The sequence below is a fragment of the Cetorhinus maximus genome, chromosome 10 (genome assembly GCF_964194155.1).
Source record: "Cetorhinus maximus chromosome 10, sCetMax3.hap1.1, whole genome shotgun sequence".
Classification (NCBI taxonomy): Eukaryota; Metazoa; Chordata; class Chondrichthyes; order Lamniformes; family Cetorhinidae; genus Cetorhinus; species Cetorhinus maximus.
In genome coordinates this window covers 98752749-98776027 of record NC_135888.1, presented here as the reverse complement: position 1 = coordinate 98776027, position 23279 = coordinate 98752749, and the positions used below count along the sequence as shown (strand labels likewise).

The 23279-nt window shown below is 41.1% G+C and overlaps 1 protein-coding gene across 1 annotated transcript in view; it reads right to left on the bottom strand.

Annotated features, from left to right (window-relative positions):
* The window catches only part of LOC144685885 (uncharacterized), a 282599-nt gene extending 264015 nt beyond the window's left edge, over positions 1 to 18584 (bottom strand). The window contains exons 1-2 of the mRNA XM_078550890.1: positions 17870 to 18584; positions 2425 to 2494 (exon numbers count right to left, since the gene is read on the bottom strand). Of these exons, the coding sequence (XP_078407016.1) occupies positions 2425 to 2494; positions 17870 to 18163 (364 nt within the window). The 5' untranslated portion in view covers positions 18164 to 18584. The remainder of the gene's footprint in view (positions 1 to 2424; positions 2495 to 17869) is intronic.
* Between the last annotated feature and the right edge of the window lie 4695 nt (positions 18585 to 23279).

Below are 23279 nucleotides of genomic sequence, written 5' to 3'. Positions count from 1 at the left end.
CGTCAATTAGGGGGCAGGAACAACCCTCATGTCCTGGAGCAGTTATGATTAGTTCAGTGGGAACCAGCATTTTGAACGATGTAGAGGCTGACCTGAAGCTGAAGCCACTAGGATAGGGAAAAACTATTACCAGCTGAGTATTACCGCTTACTTAAAATATCCCATCTGGGTAGTGTAACATTATTAAGATCCCTTGTTGATGTCTAGAAAATTAATAGATATGGGACCCTTTCTAAGAAAGTGCACCCTGTAACCTTTCATTCTACTTTTACTGATGTAACACAGTATGTGCATTGTGGTAAATTTTCTCATGATTTAAAAGAACCAAACAAACTTTATTAGCAAAGGGACAAAACCCATTCCATTATTCTCCCTTTTACAAATAGGCTATTAACACACCCTCAGGCTCTCATTATGTGATTAAAAGTCATTGAACAATTGGTTTCAGACTTGGCCTAAAGTGAAATCACTCATACATCAACCAAGCTGGGGGAAAAAAAAATCTGAAAATGTGCTGATGGCAAGAAATTAAATCCTGGTTTTGCTCAAACACAAGTCATACCATTCTCATTACAGATTATCACAATAAATCACCGTCAATGTCACAATTAAGCAGCATCTGGGTTGCAATTGGTTCCACCTTTGATTTGTACATAAAGTTCACAGAAAGGATAATGCAGGCATTCCCTATACTTCAGAAATTATTCTTTTTCTTTGGACTATTCTTTTCATTCATTTATTCAATCTTGTTAGGCGTATACAAACAATTATAATAAGAAAACAATAAGCACACACATATATTAATAAACATCTGTGCTAAAGTACAGTTGATCCACCAACACTTTTCCATTTGATCACGGTATTTGAAAAATAAGGTATTCCTTAATACTGTACGATCAAACTCAATTGAAGATAATCTTGAAATATCATAGTAATTCATAGCAATAATATCTTAATATCTTATGCATATACAATTTCTTAGATTTAAGAAAACCTACATTTCTGTAAAAGGATAAAAACGTATTTGATTTATTTCCCATTGAAGACAACAGAAAATAGGACTATAAAATAATGAGTGTTCAGCAGAAAAACAATGTATTAGCATTATACCCAACAGCTGTGCACTAATGTGCACTAGACTATTGAGTTTTGCTGATCTGCTATTTGAAAATCACATTCTGACCCCACCCCCCCAACCCACTAACAAGCGTCTCAAGGAGCCTAACAGGCTGTTAACTGGAGGTGAGCAGATTGCCGGCTAGGCAAGGTGTCAGCTGTGGCTCAGTCCATAGCACCCTCGCCTTTGAATCAGAAGGTTATGGGTTCATGTCCCACTCCTGGAAACTAAGAACTGTGATTGTATTCGAAAGAAGTTGCAATCTGTGACTGTTGATAACTCAAAAGAATTTTGAGGTGTCAGCTGTGGCTCAGTTCATAGCACCCTCGCCTTTGAATCAGAGGGTTGTGGGTTCATGTCCCACTCCCGGAAAACGAAGAACTGTGATTGTACTCGAAAGAAGTTGCAATCTGTGACTGTTGGTAACTCGAAAGAGTTTCCCCCATACCCTGCCCTCACTTTGGAAATAACAGCAGGCCCCTGACATGTCACCTGGGAGAGTTATTTTCGAAGCATGCCCACACCCAACCTCTTCCCAACAAACAACTTATTTCCACATATTTCATTTGTATTTCTGTCTTATTTTGATTTCACATTCATCATACATTTCTTCTTATAATTAAAGCATATACTAAAGAAACCAAAATATATTTTGAGCTCTGACTTAAATTGAAAGATTGCTAATGGGATAATTTCTCCTTTTAAAAGTATCATGTACTAATATGAATTAGCAATATACTTGGGGCTTTTGGGTCTGTTCAAATCTGATTGATTATCCATCTCTAAATATCACATTTCTAACCATATAACTATATTCCAAACAAAATTCTCTTACAATTATGATGCCTGCCTGATGAAATCTACACCTAACGGCTTAAACAAGTGCTCAAAAAGCTGAAATGCAACAGAACCGATTGTATTAAACAAATATGGGATAGATTTTCCATGACGATCATCACCAAAAATTGCCCTAACTTTGATTTTCCAACCACTGCCCTGAGGTATCAGTGGGAAGACCCCTCAAAATGGTAATGTACAGAGAAAGCCTGTTATGGGACTTCTCTTCCTCCGTTTCTGCCCCAAAGCCTCATGTGCTTAGGCTCCGCCAATTGGAAGACACCATCTTGGGAGCCTGCTGTGTATAGCAAATGATGGGTTGTGGAGAATTTTGAGAGACAGGTAGGAATCTTGCTCTGCTACAACTGCATCTGAAGGAATATCAATCCATTCCAGATATATAAAAGGGATGGGTAGTACTTTGAGGAAAAATATCAAGCGTAAATGTTATAAAAGACACATTCACTCACCTGGTGGACAGAGACATTCAGATGTAGCTTCTCTAACTGTCCTGATTTTTGCCACTCCGTCAGTTAATTCCTACGAAAATAAGGTAATTTATCAGTGGTACAGTAGAATCCATTTTCAGTGATTGTAATTTGTGATCACATGGATATAGTGCATAAATCACAACTTCCAGAATGAAATTGCCTAAGGTCTTGCTTTTTCTAATTCTAATGTGCTAATCAATACAAGTTGGTTATGGTAATCAGTTCAAATTTCTTACACTATTCTGTTTAGACCTGGTACTTTTATTGTTCAGGCATCAGAAATCTTTTTCACATTTCATTTGCAGCTCGGTTATTCACCTTCACCTAGTTTTATCTACTACACAGCTAGTTTGTCAGTATTGCTAACCAGCTGAGAGCAATGATAAAGTGGGAGAAAATAGCAAGAATAAATCTTAATGTGTAACAAACCCACAAGTACCAAGCCAGCACTCTGAGTCGAGAACTGTTCCGTGTTCCTATTGCAGGTGTGCAGTATTGTAGAGTAGCTGAGCAGCAAATTAACAGTTGATTAGTAAAACTGTGTAAAACCAACTCAGTTGCTGTGTAGGCACTCACCTTCCATATTTCTAACATCTGGTGTGCAGCACATCGGGGCTTTTACTTAGTTTACTGGTCAGATTGTTAAATTGCTAGTCAGCAACGGTCAGCTTTTCACTGTGCCCTTTAAACAGCTTAGCGGTGCTTTGGTATAACTTAAATTTTTATTTTGGCCCAGATATTGCAGTCAGTGGCAACTTGAAAGCACTCGCTGCTGATTTGAAGAAAGCTTCCATCTAACAAACCCAAAAATTGAAGAATCATCAACACTTGCAATTATACACCGTGTTTAACATGAGAGCTATGCCAAGATGCTGCGCAGGGACACAATAAAGAAAGTGATGTCAAAGTAAAGAACAATAACAACTTGCAAATATATAGTATCTCCAATGTAGGAAAAACATCCCAAAGAGTTTCACAGAGGCTTAACAGACACAAATGGATGTGAAGACAAAGCAGGAGATAAAGAAAGAGTGACCAAAAAGTTTTTCAAAGAGGTGGGTTTTAAGAATGTCCTTAAAGGAACAGAGGTAAATGGAAAGGCAATTTTGTTTAGGGAGGGAATTTCAGAGAGTAGGTCTAGACAGGTGAAGTCTTGGCCACCAGTGGGGGAAATGGAGAGTTGTAGGGCTGGAGAAAGTTATGGAGATGAGGAAGTGTGAGGTCACAAGATGATTTCAACGTAAGGATGATCATTTTACATTACATGTTTTGAGGATCAGGAGCCAATGCCACAGAATCACAGAGCCTGTACAGAGCTGAAGGAGGCCATTCAGCCCATTGAGTCTGCAATGGCTCTCTGAAAGAGCATTCTATCTTGCCCCACGAGGTCAGCAAGGGTAGGTGTGATAGGTGAGCAAGATTTGGTGCAGGATAGTTTACAGGTAGCAGAGTTTTTACTGAGCTGAAATTTACCGAGGGTGGAGAATGGGAGGCTGGCCAGGAGAACATTGGGATAGTCAATTCTGGAGTTGACAAAGGCATGGATGAGGGTTTCACTGAAAATAGGTTGAGGCAGGATTTAAGTCGGGGTATGCTACAGAGGTCCGAGGAAGTCCATCTTTGCGATGGATAGCATATTCGGTTGGAAACTCATCTTGGAGTCCAAAAGTATTCTGAGGATGCAAACAGTCTGGTACAACATTAGAGGCTGCAGATGGTGAGATTAGAGTTTATGATGTGAAGATGATGGCTTCAGTCTTCGCAGTGTTTAACTGGAGGAATTTGTGGATCTAAGATTGTACATCGGATAAGCAGTTGGACAATACAGAGGTAGGGGAGTGTTAGAAAGGGTGTCATCAGTTTAAAAGTGAAAGTTTACCCATGTTTTCCGATACTGTTGCTGAAGAGCAGTAAACAGATGAGGAGAGGACAGATCCATGGGAGAGTCCAGAGGTAGCAGTCTAAAGGTGGAAAGGAAGAGATATTAGAAAGGGTAACCGAAAGATAGGTCAAAGAGATGAATTTTAGAAATGTTCTTAAAGGAGAAGGAAGTGGTAGATAGACAGAAGGGTTTAGAGAAGGATGTCCGAATTGTGGGACGTAGGCGACTGGAAACATATCCAGCAATGGTGGAGCAAATGAAATAGGCACACACAAGAGGCCAGAGTCAGAGGGATGGAGAGTTCAGAGGGTTGCAGTGCAAGAAAAGGTTACAGAGATCGGGTGAGGCCACAGATAAATTCAAATACGAAGATGAGAGTTTTATAGTCCAGGTGCTGGAACAATGAATGTCACTGAGAACAATGGTGAAGGATGAGCATTATTTGGTGTGAGGTATGAGTTCTGGATGAGTTCAAGTAGTTAAAGAATGGAAGGCTTGCTAAAGGAACACTGGAAAAGTCAAGTGTGGAAGTGACAGAGGCATGGATGAGGATTTCAGCAACAAGTGGGTTAAGGTAGGGCAATGGCAAGGATTGGTACTAAGTGGTCCCTAGGATGGAGAAGATTTAGGTCAGAAGCACACTTCAGGTCAAAAAGTGCCATGTGGTACAATCTGACAGAGAAACTGGGGAGGGGGTGCAGTTTGTGGCAGAAACCAAAAATAATGGGCAGAATTTTGCCCTTGATGGGCGGGCGGGCCCCACCGGCTCGGCGGTGGGCGGGCAGCCAATTACAGCCGCCGAAACAGATGCCCCCGCCATTTTAAGTGGGCGGGTCAATTAAGGTCCGCCCAGCCGCCCGATGGGAAGCTATGCACTTCCTGTGCGGGGGGGTTAGGGATTCCCCAACTGTCAGAGTGCGCTCTTTCGTGCATGCACACGAAAGAGCGCACATCTCCCTGAGTCTAAGTGCTGCCTCAGGGAGATCACTGACAGTGTTTCAAACTTCAAAAATAGAAAAATCAAAAAATTATTAACATCCCCCCTCATGTGACAATGTCACATGAGATGGGACATGTTAATAAATGTCACATAAACTTTATTAAAGTTTTTAAAAACAGACATGAAACCTCATCCCGCCGGTGGATGAGGTTTCATGTTTTTTCAGAAGCCCGCTGGGGCTCCTGGCCTGTCCGCCAGCCTTAAGGTTGGACGGGCAGGACCTTTAATTGACTTAATTATCCTGTCAATGGCCTCAATTGGCCATTGACAGGTCGGCGGGCGGACAGCTGATCGCGCTGTCCGCTCGCCTTCCTGAAGATTTAAATGGGGCAGGGTGATGTTGGGGGTTCCTCCCAATGTCATCCCGCGTCATTTTTGCATTGGCAAGCGGGCCCCGCCCCCAAATCGCCAACGGAAAAATTCTGCCCAACGTCTTTCCAATATTTATCTGGGAAAATTGCCACCTTCCAAGACTGAATGTTGGGGAACCAGTTTGAAAACCTAAGGGCAGTGGAGGAGTCAGGAGAATTGTAGATGAAGATTATTAGGACCAAGGATGGATCTTTGGGGAACTCTTGATGCTGCATGGAAGAGAAGAGAAGCCATTCCTGGAGATTTCCTGGCCATAATCCAAATGAGGGCGATCCCACGGAGATGATGGCAATGGAGGAGAATGGGGCAGTGATCAGACTTGTCAAAGGTTGCAGAAAGGTCCAGGAGGACAACAGTGGTATTACACCAGAATCAGAAAATTAAATGTCATTTGTGGCTTTACTTAGAGCCACGTAGGTGGTGTGGGAAGGTTGGGGACCTGACTTGCTGTGATTCAAAAAGGTAGTTGCATGAGAGGTTTAATTTAATTCAATCCTAATTACAACCAGATATTTTTTATTTTATTCTTGGCTAAGATTAGGTAACTTGAAACAGCTGAGGGATGGAACCTGAAACTATACTGATTTTTGGCCTGAATACAATCCAGGTAGCGTTTTTTCTACTGAGCCATATCCCAATAAGAGTTTTTGTAAAGGATAAAGATGATGCTGAAAAATGTATAGCGCTTTCCACATTTACCAAAATATTAAAAATGTTTTGCTCCCCCTCTGTCTCTTGCTCACATTAGATACTCACAGGGGAACAGCACAGGCTGCTCTACTACATTGTTACTCCAAATACCCAGGCAAATAAAAGGGTGCAAGGAAAAGAAATGCTACACAATATTCTAATCTTTACTTTACATTATTCAACCACATCCTTCCCTTGTCATTTTTGTCACTAAACAGAATTTGCATTCAGCCTTCTTTAACTTTTATACTAAAGAACAGAAATTCCGTTGAGTAAAAAAAAGTTGAGTATGAAGAAAAGAAACAACTTGCTAAGCAAAAGTAATGTTAAAGCAATAAATTGATAATTGAAAAATAAGCAATTAATAAAGGTGATCATCAGAGTGAGATGGTCAGAGTGTGTGTGTCCGGCTCACTCCCAGTATCAGGGCGCTCAGTCACTCACCCTCACCCACTGTCTGAGTGGGTGTGAATATATATTGGTTTGTGGGGATGAGGGTGAGTGAGAATTCTGAGACTGGGAGTGAGCCAGACACACACACACACAAACGCACTCTCCTCTCTCTCTCATCCATACACACACACACACACACACACACAAACGCACTCTCCTCTCTCTCTCATACACACACACACCCTCTATCTCACATTCACTCTCTCTCGCACACCCAAGCCGGCCTTTACCCCACCCCAATCGTGGTCTCCGCAGCATCTCTCCGCCAGGCCTTGCAGCCAGTGCTTCAGTGCCAGGCCCCCACAGCCTCTCTTTCCCCCATGGTCCCCGCAGCCTCTCCTTCCCTCGTGGTCCCCGCAGCCTCTCCTTCCCCCATGGTCCCCGCAGCCTCTCCTTCCCCCGTGGTCCCCACAGCCTCTCCTTCCCCCATGGCCCCCGCAGCCTCTCCTTCCCCCATGGTCCCCGCAGCCTCTCCTTCCCCTGAGGTCCCCACAGCCTCTCCTACCCCCCGTGGCCCCCGCAGACTCTCCTTCCCCCATGGCCCCCGCAGCCTCTCCTTCCCTTGTGGCCCCCGCAGCCTCTCCTTCCCCCAAGGCCCCCGCAGTTTCTCCTTCCCCTGTGGTCCCCACAGCCTCACCTTCCCCCATGGTCCCCACAGCCTCTCCTTCCCCCATGGCCCCCACAGCCTCTCCTTCCCCCATGGTCCCCCCAGCCTCTTCTTCCCTCGAGGCCCCCCATAGTCTTTCCTTCCCCCGAGGCCCCCACAGTCTTTCCTTCCCCCCGTAGCCCCCGCAGCCTCTCCTTCCCCCGTGATCCTCACAGCCTCTCCTTCCCCCGAGGCCCCCCATAGTCTTTCCTCCCCCCCGTGGTCCCCCACAGTCTTTCCTTCCCCCCGTGGCCCACTAGTGAGCCTATCAGCAGCAAATGCGGGAACGGAACAGCCTGTGATTGGAGGATCAGTCCCTTGCAGATTCTTAAACTTCACTTATCTGTCTGACCGGCATTTTGAACAGTGACTCTGAGGGCCACATAGAATTACTTCAGGGGCCACAATCCGGATCATGGGCCCTGTGTTGGACAAGCCTGATCTAGACTCTTATGAAGATTTGCCATTTGGATGATGTAGAGAGGACTGTTTGTGCATGAAAACTGTAACTCAACAGGAGCTTGTGCCTTCTGAACTGGTGAGAGAAAATTGGCAAAGAAATAAATAGCATCAAAAAAGCCCTTTTTTCAAAATGAAATTAGTTTAAGTACCAGGCTGGCACTGCCATAATCACAGAATCATGCCTATTAGGCAACATCCAAGTCTTCCACTGGCATGAAAGACCAACCAGAGGTGAGGGCACAGTGGTATACAGTCAAGTGACAGTGGCCTTGTTTGTCCTCAACATTAATCTTGGACCCCATGAAGTCTCATGGCTTCTTGTCAAACCTGGGCAAGGCTACCTCCTATGCATTCCCATCCCCAAGCTGATGAATTAGTACTCCTTCCATATTGAACACAACTTAGTGGATGGACTGACAGTAACAAGGATACAGAATGTACTGTGGATGGGGGCTTCAATATTCATCAACAAGAATAGCACCAAGACTCACAGAGCTGACCGAGTCCTGTAAGACGTCTGCCAGAACAGGTTTGTGAGAGGTGGTGAGAGAATATTTAACCTCATTATTACCAATCTACCTGTGGCAGGTGCATTTGGCTATGACAGTAATGTTAGGGGTGACTGCTGCTCAGTCCTTGTGCAGACTAAGTCCTGACATCAAATTGAGGACACCATCCACTGTGTTATGTTGCATTGCCACTATGCTAACTAGGATGGATTAAGAACAGATTTAGCAGTTCAAAACTGGTAATCCATGGGCCATCAACAGCAGTAGAATTGTATTCCATCACAATCCATAACTTCATTGCCCAGTACATTCCTCATGTCACCATTACCATCAAGGTAGAGAACCAATTTGGTTCAATGAAGAGTGTAAAAATGAGCATACAGAAGCACCTGGCGTAACTGAAAACAAATTGCTAACCTGGTAAAGCTACAACACATGCATTTTAAACAGCAAATGCAACATGCTGTATACAATGCTAAGAGATCCCATAACCAACCAAATCTGCCACATTAAGTAGCGAAAAGTGGTGGACAATAAATTACTAAATTGAGAAGGTGACTTCCTGAACATCTTCATTCTCAATAATGTCAAAAGCCCATCACCTAGGTCCAAAACACAAGGCTGAAGCATTTGCATCCATTTTCAACCAGAAGTGCAGAATAGATGATCCTTCCTAGTCTTCTCCTGAGATCCCCACCATCATGAATGCCTGTCTTCAACTTATTTGATTCACTCCATATGACATCAATAACTGGATGAGAGGAGGGGTGTTGACTATGACACATGTAACTTATGTGTTGTTCTTCAGATTATGTCATGATAAGTTTAATATCCACCTGACCAGGTTGAGGGGATGGAGGTATTGGATTATGAGGAATGATTATGTACATTAGCTATGTTCTCACTGGAAACGAGAAGATTGGGGAGGTGATACAATTGCTGTTTCTTAATTCTGAAGGAATTAAATAAAGTATAAGGTGACAAGCTGTTTTACTTTGTCCAGAACAGTAGAATTAGAGGACACAGATGGCACTTGAAGAGCAATAAATCGGGAATTAATCCACAGGAACATTACATATGTGAGTAATCAACCTATGGAACATGCTTCCTTATTAAATTATAGAAGCAAATAGTATTGATGCAGTCAAATCAAAATTAGCCTAGATATTCAGAATGATAGTATATGAAAAATTTGAAATATGTCAGACAGTAAGTGAATCATTATTGGGAGGAACAGGTGACTTTGGATCTATGGTGCCCAAAGTTTTCCACCACTGATGGTTTTCTGACCTAATTTCTAGGTCTATAGTAGATAAATTGATTGCGATTGTGATTGTGAGCCCTGAAAGCAGAATATAGGGAGCTAAGAAATTAAAAAAGCTTCAAGGGGTATGGGGAGAGAGCGGGAGTATGGCGTTGAGATAGAGGATCAGCCATGATCATATTGAATGGCAGAGCAGGCTCAAAGGGCCAAATGACCTGCTCCTGCTCCTATTTTCTACATTTCAATGTTTCTATAAATTAAAAAGCAGGACGCCAACGGTAGTAATCTCAGGATTACTCCCAGTGCCATATGCTAGCAAGATCAGGAATAGGAGAATAGACCAGGTGAATGTGTGGCTGGAGAGATGGTGTAGGAGGGAGAGATTTAGCTTCCTGAAGCATTGGGACAGACTCTGGGGAAGATGGGAGCTGTGCAAGCTGGATGGGTTGCATCCCAGCAGGACCGGGACAAATATCCTTGTCGGGGTATTCACTGGTACCTTGGGGGAAGGTTTAAACTAGATTGGCAGGGGCTTGGGAACCTGAGCAGGGAGACACAAGAGAGGGAAACAAAGAAAGTAACAAAAGGTAGAGAAGTAGAAAGCAAAAGTGGAAGGCGGAGGAAACAAGGGCTGGCAGCAAATAGGGCCACAGTACAAAAAATGTGAAAAAATGTTAAAAAGACAAGTTTAAAGACACTGTATCTGAATGCACAGGGCATTCACAATAAGGTAGATGATTTAATAATGCAAATAGATGTAAATGGGTACGATATGATTGCGATTACAGAGACATGGCTGCAGGGTGATCAAGGTTGGGAACTGAATATCCAAGGGTATTTGATATTTAGGACAAAGAAGAAAAGGAGATGACATGGCGTTGTTAGTTAAGGATGAAATCAGTGTGATAGTGAGAGAGGATATTTGCTCAGAAAATCTAGATGTAGAGTCAGTCTGTGTGGAGCTAAGAAGCAACAAGGGGCGGAGAACATTAGTGGGAGTTTTCCATAGCCTCCAAATAGTAGAGATAAGGTAGGGGATGGCATTAAGCAGGAAATTAGACATGCATGTAAAAAGGTGCTACAGTAATCATGGGTGGCTTTAATCTACATATAGACTGGGAAAACCAAAATAGCAATAATACTGTGGCAGATGAATTCCTGGAGTGTATATAAGATGGTTTTTCAGAACCAGTAAGTTGAGGAACCAACTAGTTATGCTAATTAATAATCTTGTTGTGCAGGGCCCTTTAGGGAACAGTGAACATAACATGATAGAATTCTTCATTAGGATGGAAAGTGAAGTAGTCCGATCTGAAACTAGGGTCCTAAATCTTAACAAAGGGAACTACTAAGGTACAAGGGTTAAGGTGGCTAAGATAGATTGGGGAACTTCATTAAAAGTTGGATCGACAATGGCTAATATTTAAGGAATGAATGTATGCATTGCAACAGTTATACATTCCTTTCTGGCACAAAAACACAACAGGAAAAGCAGCCCAACCATGGCTAACAAAAGAAATTAAGTATAGTATTAGATCCAAAGAGGAGTCATATAAAGTTGCTAGAAAAAGTAGCAAGCCTGAGGATTGGGAGCAGTTTAGAATTCAGCAAAGGAGGACCCAAGAGGTTGATTAAGAGAGGAAAACAGTGTATGAGAGTAAACTTGCAAGGAACATAGCAGTGGACTGCAAAAGCATCTATAAGTATGTAAAAAGAAAAAGATTAGTGAAGACAAATATAGGTCCCTTACAGTCCGAAACGAGAGACTTTATAATAGAAAACAAGGAAATGGCAGAGCAATTAGAAAACTACTTTAGTTCTGTCTTCATGGAGGAAGACACAAATAACTTCTCAGAAATACTAGAGGACCAAGGGTCTAGTGTGGAGGAATTGAAGGAAATTAGTATTACTAAAACAATGATGCTGGAGAAATTAATGGGACAGAAAGCTGATAAGTTCCCAGGGTCCAATAATCTACATCCCAGGGTACTAAAGGAGGTGACCATGGAAATAGTGGATGCATTGGCTGTCATCCTCCAAAATTCTGTAGATTCTGGAACTTCCCTGGCAGATTCTAGGGTGGCAAATATAACCCCACCATTTAAAAAGGAGGGAGGGAGAAAACAGCGAATTACAGACTGGTTAGCCTAACATCAGTAGTAGTCAAAATGCTATAGTCTATTACAAAGGATATGATAACAGGACACTTAGAAAATATCAACAGGGTTTAGACAAAATCAACATGGATTTATGAAAGGGGAATCATGTTTGACAAACTTACTGGAGTTTTTTGCAGACATAACTAGCAGAATAGATAAGGGAGAACCAGTGAATGTGGTGTATTTGGATGTTCAGAAGGCTTTTGATAAAGTCCCGCATAAAAGATTAGTGTGTAAAATTAAAGCACGCGGGGTTGGGGGTAATCTATTGGCATGAATTGAGAATTGGTTAGCAGACAGGAGACAGACAGTAGGAATAAATGGGTCTTTTTCGGAGTGGCAGATGGTCCCTAGTGGGGTGCTCCAGGGATCAGTGCTTGGGCCCCAGATATTCACAATATATATCAATGGTTTGGATGAGGGAACCAAATGTAATATTTCCAAGGTTGCTGACGGCACAAAACTTAGTGGGAATATGAGTGATGAGAAGGGTGTTAAGAAGCTTCAAGGTAATTTAGACAGGTTGAGTGAGTGGGCAAATATGGCAGATGCAGTATGACGTGGACAAGTGTGAAGTTATCCACTTTGGTAGGAAAAACAGAATGGCAGAATATTATTTAAATGGTGATAGATTGGGAAACGTTGATGTAAAAAGGGACCTGGGTGTCCTTGTATACTAATCACTGAAAGCAAACATGCAGGTGCAGCAAGCAGTTAAGAAAGCAAATGGTATGTTGTCCTTCATTGCCAGAGGGTTTGAGTACAGGAACAACTTTGTCTTACTGCAGCTGTACAGGGCCTTGGTGAGACCACACCTGGAGTATTGTGCACTGCTTTGGTCTCCTTACCTAAGAAAGGATATACTTGCCATAAAGGGAGAGCAGCGAAGGTTCATCAGACCGGTTCCTAGGATGGTAGGATTGTTGTATGAGATGTGATTGGACCGACTAGGCCTGTATTCATTGGAGTTTAGAAGGATGAAAGGAGATCTCATTGAAACATAAAATTCTGACAGGGATGAACGGACTGGATGCAGGGATGATGTTTCCTCTGGCTGGGGGGGTCTAGAACAAGGGGTCACAGTCTCAGGATATGAGTTAGACCATTTAGGACTGAGATGAGGAGAAACCTCTTCACTCAGAGGATAGTGAACCTGTGGAATTCTCTACCACAGAAGGCCGTGGAGGCCAAGTCACTGAATATATTTAAGGAGGAAATAGATAGATTTCTGGACTCTAAATGCATCAAGGGGTATGGGGAGAGTGTGGGAGTATGGCGTTGAGATAGAGGATCAGCCATGATCATAGTGAATGGCGGAGGAGACTCGAAGGGCCAAATGACCTACTATTTTCTATGTTTCTATGATTGATTGCTATGGTTAGTTTATAACAGTGTTACGTTTTGTGACTGTATCTTCAATTTAAGGTTAAATGAAGGGGGTCATGTGACCTGTTCTGTGACAGCCAGCCTGACTGGTCTGAATGCTAGCGATTAAAGGAGGCCCAGATTGTTTTACCAGGAAGCTGATACAAGGTTTTTACACTTGGAGACAATGGCAGCAGCCCGTGCTCAGTGGATAGACTGAGAGTCTCCAAAGTCCCAGAAAACTGTTAAGGATGTCGGGTTGTAAACAGTAGTGCTTTACTCTCTCCATTTACATCCAAGGTAAAAGAGGGTTGGGGTCTCAAGGATAGCTAATCAGCATTTCTATCTAGATACAAGGCCTTGCAATTCATGTTGTTACGGTGATGGGCTTTGAGAGGGGAAGGGTCAAAGTTATAACTGAAAACTCACAGACAAGGTTGTCTGCCAGGATCTCGGAGAGGGATGGCAGCTGTAGGCAGCAAGATACTATGATTAACCACCCAGGAATGCAGCTGAGAGCTTACACTTGGATTGAAAAGACTGAATTCATTAGGCATTAAAATGAGATTGGAAGATTTGCCCGGCTTGCACTAGAAGAAGGATCTCCAGGGGAAAGAATCTCACTGTGAACAACAGTTCTAAGGCTAAAAGTCCCCAAGATGAGAAAGGAAAAGAACAGCAGTAAACCCTCGGGAGCTAAGAATCATTTTGGACTGGTTCTGGGAGAATTGAATGCCTACCCAAAGGACAGTGTAAAGTATATCTATGAAGTGTGTTTTCAGTTGCGCTAAAAGAAAAAGGGGAATGTTCTGTTTAAAGTATAAGTTGCCTATAAAGTCTGTGTTTAATCATTAGTGCTTTCAGTCTTTTGTTACAGTAAAACATGAAATCTTGTCATGTCATCCTTTCAGCTATTGACTGGAAGTTCAAATTTATTTTTAACAGTTATCGGTCTCCATGGAGATCGTAACACTATGGGTTTCTTATTAAACATTTCTGGCTGGCTAATATCCTAATCCTTTAGTTTACTGCAAAAGTTGAACTGCAAATTAATTTTAGCGTCTTGAGTAAATATTTCTAGAAAATAAATAAACAAATAATTAAATATTTATTTAACATTTCAAACATTTATTTTATCCTCTTCAATTTCACATTCACTTATAATCTTAAGGCTTCTAACTTATTTGATAACTTTTTATTTGTAAGCTAGTATTAGAACATTTTCAGTATGATGCTCAGCATTCTTAGCGCTACTTATTTATTTCCATCTCCAGTATTCTTTTTGACCATTAACAAATTCTTATACTTACCTTCTTTTCCTGTATTTGGTTTTGTATAATTACCCCTTATTTTTCTTTCCTTTTTAGTTGAAAGACTCATTCATTTTGGAGGCTGCTTGTTTAGTATATTTTTTCTTAGGTATATACTTATATTATATACTCATATTATGGAGTGTCCCAGTCTTAGCATTGGCGTTAGACAGTGCCAACTCTCTTTCCTCCATAGCAATCTGAACTTTGACTGCTTACTGGCAGCACTTAGCACTACAACACTACTGACCTCACTATTTGATACCAGTCTTTTACTGGAGTGAAAAGGTGCAATTTCAAAATTATTTTTATTGCTTTTCAGTTCCAATGATGTTTGTGCTGTGGTGAGAGTAGAAGAACTTTTGTGGTGTGCTGATAATCAGCGACCCATTGTTCTGTACCTGGGGAGTGCTGTTGTTAGAGTAGCTTACAATGAACTGATTTATGAAGTGGTTATTAAGGTATTAGTATTGTTAAGTTACCCATTTAAATGAAATCTTATTCTTACATAACCAAAGTTCAAGATTGATTAAAATTCTCAGGTCTGAAAGCTGAATCATGAGGCGAGAGATACTAACGTGGTTCTGCCTTAGGAATTTGTCAAATTTTTGAACTTCTGGGATTGAGTCCATATTTATTGTGCTCAGCAAATATCATCTGTTGTGTGTTCAATTCTGCTAGTTAAAAACAGATGAGGTCTTACCAGAATTTCCATGTAATGCTTTGTATTTCATTAAATACCTAACTGTATCTAATGGGTATATTTGATACATATGTCAATTAGCGTACATTTTAAGGTTTCAGTGCATTTGGTTTCAAAAGATTTCTCCACTTTATAAATACAAGTCTGCAGTAATTTCAAACAAATTGTTTTAACTGAGAAAACATTTAAAACTATCAACTGAAAGTGACTGCCCAGAAAATGTGGTAATATGAATTAACTTACATTTTCTGAAGAACAAAATTATTCTGATTAGAGTATTGGGATTTTACACATGCTTGTCAATGCTTGGCACCACATTATGTACTATTTACACACAGGCCATTCGACCCGACAGATCTATGCAGGTGATACGCTCTACACGAATGTTGTCCCATCTTATTTCCTCTCACCCTATCAACGTATCATTCTATTCCTTTTCTCCACATGTACATATTTAGATTCCCCTTAAATGCATCTGCGCTCATCATTTCAATCATTCCATGTTGTAGCAAGTTCCACATTCTGATCACTCTCTGAGTAAAGAAGTTTTTTCTGAATTCCTTACTTGATTTATTAGTGACCATCTTATATTCATGGCTCCTAGTTTTGGACTCCCCACAAATAGAAACATCTTGAGGATGAAATTGACCAACCCTAGCAGCCTGAAATAAGCTTGTAGCAAATTGATTGCTGATTTTTCACTCCATTGACTTGGAAAATATTGCCAAGATTTAAAATTTCAAACCAAGTAAAAGTGACCGTGAGACCAGGAGACAAGTATCCAAAAGAGGTTTAAAGTGCCATTCTGTGATCTTCAGTGCAAAGGTCGGGTGCTGTTTCACAGGCCGGAATTTTTCAGCCCCTCATACCAGCAGAATCTTCCGGTCCCGCTGATGTGAATGGAGATTTCAATGGCTTGCCGGCTCCACCACAGGGGGGGATCTAAAATTCCGGCCACACTTCTGACGTTGACCAATTTTACCCCACTTTTATATGTTTACCCTCTAGAATCCCTTTAAATTTTGAATTTGACTTGGAAATACATAACCGTAACTTCACTGTCGCTGAGTCAAAATCCTGGAACTCTGACCCTAACAGCACTGTGGGTGTACCTATACTTTTTGGAATAGAGCAGTTCAAGAAGGCAGCTCACCACTTCCTTCTCAGGGACAACTAAGAATGCGCAATAGATGCTGGCCTTGCCAGGAACATTCACACCCCAAGAATGAATAAAAAGTGAAAAGTAAATTAGGAAAAGTACCCTTTTCCTAGTATGGAAACCAGAACTGGGCACAGTAACCCAAATGTGCTCTAACCAAAATTCCCCAGAAGTTTAACATAACCTCTGCTTCTGAATTCTACTCCTCCAGAAATGATAAAAATTGTCATTTTATATCGCTTTGCTAACCTGCCTAGCTAACTTTACTGATTTGTGAATCTCTGCCCCCAGGGCACTTTGCTCCATTATCCCATTTAGATTCTTAATTTCCAAAGAGTAAGTGGCCTCCTTTTCCCCTCCTGGCAAAATGCATTACCTCATACTTATCTATATTGAAATTAATTTGCTATTTACTCGGCCATTCTGCAAGTTTATTAGCATTGTTTTGTATTTTGTCACAGTCTTCCTCAGTATTAACTGTATTTGGGTATTACACTTCCAATTCCCAAGTCTAAATCATTTATGGAAATGGTGAACAACATTGGTCCCAGCATCATTCTTTGTGGAACATTAGGTCTCACCCTCCACCAGTCTGAATAAATACTTTTAAGCTTTTGTCTCTGATTTCTGTTTTGTAGACAATTTGCTATCCATTCTGCTACTTGTCCCTCACCTCTACATGATCTGACCTTAGTCATGAATCTACCGTGTGATACATAAGTCGGATAGTGTACAAATGGCTGGAAAGAGAATAGTTCATTTTCATGAGATAGCAAATGTTATCTGATCATCTCCTTATCTAATTGCTGTAAAATTCAAATCAGTGTTCACTAACAATACTCTTTGGGAAATGTTTATACAAAGCGTAGTATGTTTTAATAGGATTGGAAACCTAAAGTGTGAAACAAAGGATAAAAACATAGAAAATTCATGTTGTATTTATTTTCAATGTTCAGTCTTACATTTTGTTTTAACTGCACTTATTTTCAGATAATGAGACAAGAAGGCAGTTGCACAAATTAGGTACAAACATAATTGTAACAGTATTGCATGATTACAGTTAACCAGATTATCAATGGAATGAGAATAGGTACAAACTGCGAGGACAAACTCAGCGTGATTTTTTTTTCAATTTGCAAGAGTTAATAGAAAGCAATGGGTAAATGGTATCTTGTTTGAAAGGTAATGCAAGGGTAAAGGTAACACCAGCCATGGTGCAAAACCGATTACTTCTGAAAATTAAACAAAAACAAAGATAGCTGGAAAAACTCAGCAGGCCTGACAGCATCTGCGGAGAGGAACACAGTTAACGTTTCGATTCCGTATGACTCTTCATCAGAACCCCTGAAAATTAGTTACGTTAAGACAGTAAGGGGTTATTATTAAGCCTCAGTTACTAGATATGTCTGCCATACGGTCAGTTGCATTTCATATATAATTAATCATTTACCTCTTGAAGTTGGTCGATTCTTCTCTGTAGCACGGGCAGTAAACTTGCATCGTCCCATAAAATCTCCCGTATTGCTTGCAGTGAAATACTTCCTTTTTGATTTTCCAACAGCTTTACCCTGTCTTGCAACACCGCCGTTTTAACATTTAGCAGCAGGCAAAACACAACAGAAGTGACTGATAACAGTAAACTGACCACTGTTGGCAGTGTCCTTAAACACATTAAAGGATTTGATGTTGGCACCATTTCTTTTTTACTTTTCCCAACCTTGGGTGACTGATAATTCTTGCCCATCTTTCAGAATTCGACAACACTAGTTGCAAAGGGAAATGTTTTTCAAGTTTAAAAAAAAAGGCTACCCAAAACTAAACAAATCCTCTTGTTGGAAAAACCAATCAGAAATAGAAATAATTCTGTAAAATCAAACTTTCTGACACTTTGTGCAAAATTCTCACGATTGCTTCGCTGTTTTGTTTCAGTTTGTCTATCGGTGTTGTTTTGCTGCAGACTGTATTCTCTGCATATTAAATCCAATGTCGTTTTTAAACAGAAAGTTTGAAAGTGAGTCAAGTCCCGACAATAAACGACATGCCTGCGATTAGCCAATGTTTAGAATAAATGCTGCAACAGATTACCCACCTCTCGTTCCCTCTGGCCAGATTTAGGGTATTTACTGATGCAAAGCCAACTCCCATAAATGAAAACGTTACCACGCCCACATTGAGTTGGCACAAACCAGGAAACCGCACGAAAACCATAATGATTGTAAAAATGTAAAACAACTTAAGCGAAGAAAACAGAATGGAAAATTGTGCGCAAAGTGACTCTTAAGTGCAACAATAATGAGTAACGGTGAAATATTGCAATATCATCCATCCTCCAAAAAGTCACCAGAATGCATAAGATTTCTCACATTGGGATTGGCGCTAACAGCCACAATAATTAAAGTAATGATAATTAAAATAGGGGAGCTTTGTGCTGTCCAGGCTTGTGGGCTCCGACTCAGAGCTGTATTAGTCTCTGGATATTCAGTTATTTATTTGTACCATCGCGTACTCAGTAGGAATAAACTCTCCAGAAATTAATAGCTTCAATGCTACAAATAATGACTTAACCGGCACCAACAGCCGAAGCTCAATACACTTCGATGTATTTGGGCTCCCGGTTGTTTGATGCCCCTCTGTCGCTCTCTAGCGGCGAGTTGGCGAGTGAGCGTGGAGAGCGATGTTTTACAAAACAAAAACAGAATTACCTGGAAAAACTCAGCAGGTCTGGCAGCATCGGCGGAGAAGAAATCAGTTAACGTTTCGAGCCTTCATGGCCCTTCGGTAGAACTGAAGCATAGTTAGAAGAAGGGAGAAATAGGGAGCGATGTTTTACCCTATCCTGTCAACAAGAACACACAGCAAGTCAGTTAGCGTCTGTGGGAGAGAACAGGGGAGGTCAAAGTTAACGTCAATTCATCCGTTCTCCCTCTGTAGACACTGGTTGGCTTGCTGACAGTTTCTGGCATTGTCTATTTTTGCTTCTGATTTTCGGTACCTGCATGAATTTTGTTCATTTATGGGATGTGGGCATCGCTGGCTAGGCCAGCGTTCATTGCCCATTTCTAATTGCCCTTGAGAAGGTGGTGATGTGCTGCCTTTTTGAACCGCTGCAGTCCATGTAGTGTAGGTACACCTGCAGTGCTGTTAGGGAGGGGGTTCCAGGATTTTGACCCAATGACAATGAAGGAATGGTGATGTAGTTCCAAATCAAGATGTTGAGTGACTTGAAGGGAAACTTGAAGGTGGTGGTGTTCCCATGCATCTGCTGCCCTTGTCCTGCTAGGTGGTACGGGTCATAGGTTTGGAAGGTGCTGTTGAAGCAGGCTTGGTGAGATTCTGCAGTGTAACTTTTATACGGTATATACTGCTGCTGTGCGTCAATGGTAAAGGGAGCATATGCTTAAGGTGGTGGATGGGGTCCTGATTAATTGGGCTGCTTTATCCTAGATGGTGTTGAGCCTCTTGTGTGTTACTGGAGCTGCTGTTATTGCATCCAGGCAAGCGGAGAATATTCCATCACACTTCTGACTTGGACAGGCTTTGGGCAGTCAGGAGGCGAGTTACTCAAAGAACAGAATTTACAGCCTCTGATTTTCTCTTTTAGACACAGTATTTACAAGTGGCTGGTCTAGTTACATTTCTTTTAGTGTTTTTGTTTATTTTTGTCTGTCCGGACTGCAACATTCAATCACGTTTTTTTAGGGAGTTCCAAAGTGTACCAGAAGCTGCAGTGTTAAATTTGCCTAATCGTCGACAGACATTACTGTACCAGGATTGGAGTATTGTAAAAGGTGAAGGTGAATGTGAAGTATTGTAAAAAGTGAGGCTGAGTGTGAAGCATAGTAAAGGGTGAGGCTGACTCTGGAGCATTGTAAAGGGTGAGACTGACTGTGGAGCATTGTAAAGGGTGAGTGTGAAGATTGTAAAGGGTGAGACTGACTGTGGAGCATTGTAAATAGCGAGGCTGAGTATGCAGCATTGTAAAGGGTGAGGCTGAGTCTGGAGCATTGTAAACGGTGAGTGTGGAGATTGTAAAGGGTGAGGTTGAGTGTGGAGCATTGTAAAGGGTGAGTGTGGAGATTGTAAAGGGCGAGGTTGAGTGTGGAGCATTGTAAAGGGTGAGTGTGGAGATTGTAAAGGGCAAGGTTGAGTGTGGAGCATTGTAAAGGGTGAGTGTGGAGATTGTAAAGGGTGAGGCTGACTGTGGAGCATTGTAAAGAGCGAGGCTGAGTCTGGAGCATTGTAAACGGTGAGACTGACTGTGGAGCATTGTAAAGGGTGAGGCTGAATGTGGAGCATAGTAAAGGGTGAGTGTGGAGCATAGTAAAAGGTGTGTGGAGCATTGTAAAGAATGAGTGTGGAGCATTGTAAAGAGTGAGTGTGGAGCATTGTAAAGGGTGAGGCTGAGTGTGCAGCATAGTAAAGGGTGAGTGTGGAGCATTGTAAAGGGTGAGGCTGAGTGTGGAGCATAGTAAAGGGTGAGTGTGGAGCATTGTAAAGGGTGAGTGTGGAGTATTGTAAAGGGTGAGTGTGGAGTATTGTAAAGGGTGAGTGTAGAGTATTGTAAAGGGTGAGTGTGGAGTATTGTAAAGGGTGAGTGTGGAGTATTGTAAAGGGTGAGTGTGGAGTATTGTAAAAGGTGAGTGTGGAGTATTGTAAAGGCAAGGCTGAGAGCGCAGTGATGGAAAATGATAAGGCAGAGTGGAAAAAGTAGTCCAACTGTGGTTAATGAGAAGTTGAAAACACCGTAAGATTAAAGGAAGAGGCTTATATTGTTGCAAAAAGATAATAAGCCTGAAGATTTGGACAGTTTAAGAACTCAGCAAAGAATGATCAAGGAATTGATAAAAGTGAGAAAATATGATTAGTATAAATTAAAAAGAAATACAAAAACAGTGTAAAAATCTTCTATAGCTATGTAAAAAAAAAATTAGCAAAAGTAAACATGGGTCCCTTACTGGCAGAGATTGGAGAAATTACAATAATGAATAGGGAAACATCAAAGACTTAAAAGAAATACTTTCTTACTGCCTTCATGCCAAAAGACAAAAAAAAACATTTGGGAAAGAGTGGGAAACCAAGGATCTAGTGAGAATGAAGAACATAGAGAAATTAGTATTAGTAAAGAAGTAGTACTGGAGAAGTTAACAAATCAGCAGAATGTGATGCCCTAAATCCTAGGGTTTTAAAAGGATGGGCTAGAACGAAAATGAATGCATTGATCTTGATCTTCCAGAATTTCCTGGATTCTAGAACAGTTCCCGTGGGTTGTAAGGTAGAAACATAACTCTGCTATTCAAGAAAGGAGATAGAAAACATGGAATTCGTACACCAAGTATCCTTGCAATAGTAGTGAGGAAAATGCTAGAATCTATTATTAGGAATGTGGTAACAGGACCCTTAGAAAATCATATGATTAGGCAGAGTCAACATGGAGTTATGAAAAGGAAATTGTGTGTAACAAATCTGTTAAAGCTTTTTGAGTTAGTAACTTGTAGGGTAGATTAGGGGGAACCAGTGGATGTAGTGTACTTGGATCTTTAAAACATGTTTGATAAGGTGCCACACAAATGGTTATTCCCCAAATTAGGGTTTGTTGGATGGGGCTAATATTAACAGATTGAGGGTTGATTAATGGACAGAAAACAGTAAAAATAAACAGGTCATTTTTGGATGGGCAGGGTATAACTTGTGGGGGTATCACAAGGTTCAGTGCTCGGGCCTCAGCTATTTACAATCTATTCTTAATGATTTAGATGAGGGAACTGAGTCTAATGTATCCAAATTTGTTGACAATACAAAGTTAGGTGGGAATGTAAACTCAAAGGATGATGCCAAGAGGTCATAATGAGTTATAGACAGGTTAAGTGAATGGGCAAGAACATGGGAGATGGCATATAACATGCAGAAATGTGAAGTTATCCACTTTGGCAGCAAAATAGAAAAGTAGGTGTTTTCATTATGCTGAGACCACAAAAAATGTTGCTTTTCAAAAGGAACTGGGTGTCCTTGTACACAAATCACAGAATTTTAACATGCAGTTTATAGCAATTAGGAATGCAAATGGTATGTTAGCCTTTATTACAAAGGGATTGGAGTATAACAGTGACAAAGTCTTATTACAAATATATAGGGTGAGACAATACCTGAAGTACTGTGAACAGTATTGGTCCCCTTACTTGTCTTATAGGGAGTGCAACAAAGGTTCACTAGACTGGTTCCTGGGATGAAGGGCCTGTCCTATGAAGAGTGGGAGTATTCTAGGACTATATTCCCCAGTGTTTAGAGGAATGAAAGGTGATCTCATTGAAACATATAAAATTAGTGGACGTAACAGGTTACAGTGGTTGGTGGGAGGTTATTTCCCATAACTAGGGAGTCCAGAACTAGGGATCAGAGTTTCAGAATAAGGTGTCAGCTATTTAGATAAGTCTTCATTCAAAGTGTTGATGATCATTGGAATTCACTACCCAAGAGAGCTGTGGATACTCAGTTACTGAGTATATTCAAGACAGAGATTGTCACGAACGTGTAATTATGATATTACAGATCTTAAGGACAACTTTTTTTAAAGGCATATTTCTGTTTTCAAACTTTTAAAGTGAGTTTAAAAGCCTTCTTTTCAAAATGGAAGTATGGACAAACAACCTGGCATCTTTCTGTTTTTGTTCAACTTTGTCAGACTCTTATCTCTAGAGCTGGCTACGAAGAATCATTAACATGCAAAGACTCCTCCAGGAATTGAATCTTCTGAAAGATATAAAATCCCTTTGGCACGAAGGGACTTCAAAGGACCTCAATATAATTAACTTCCTTGCTTGTTTGAAACAATGACTTATTGGCCCCTAACTTCCACGCTCCCC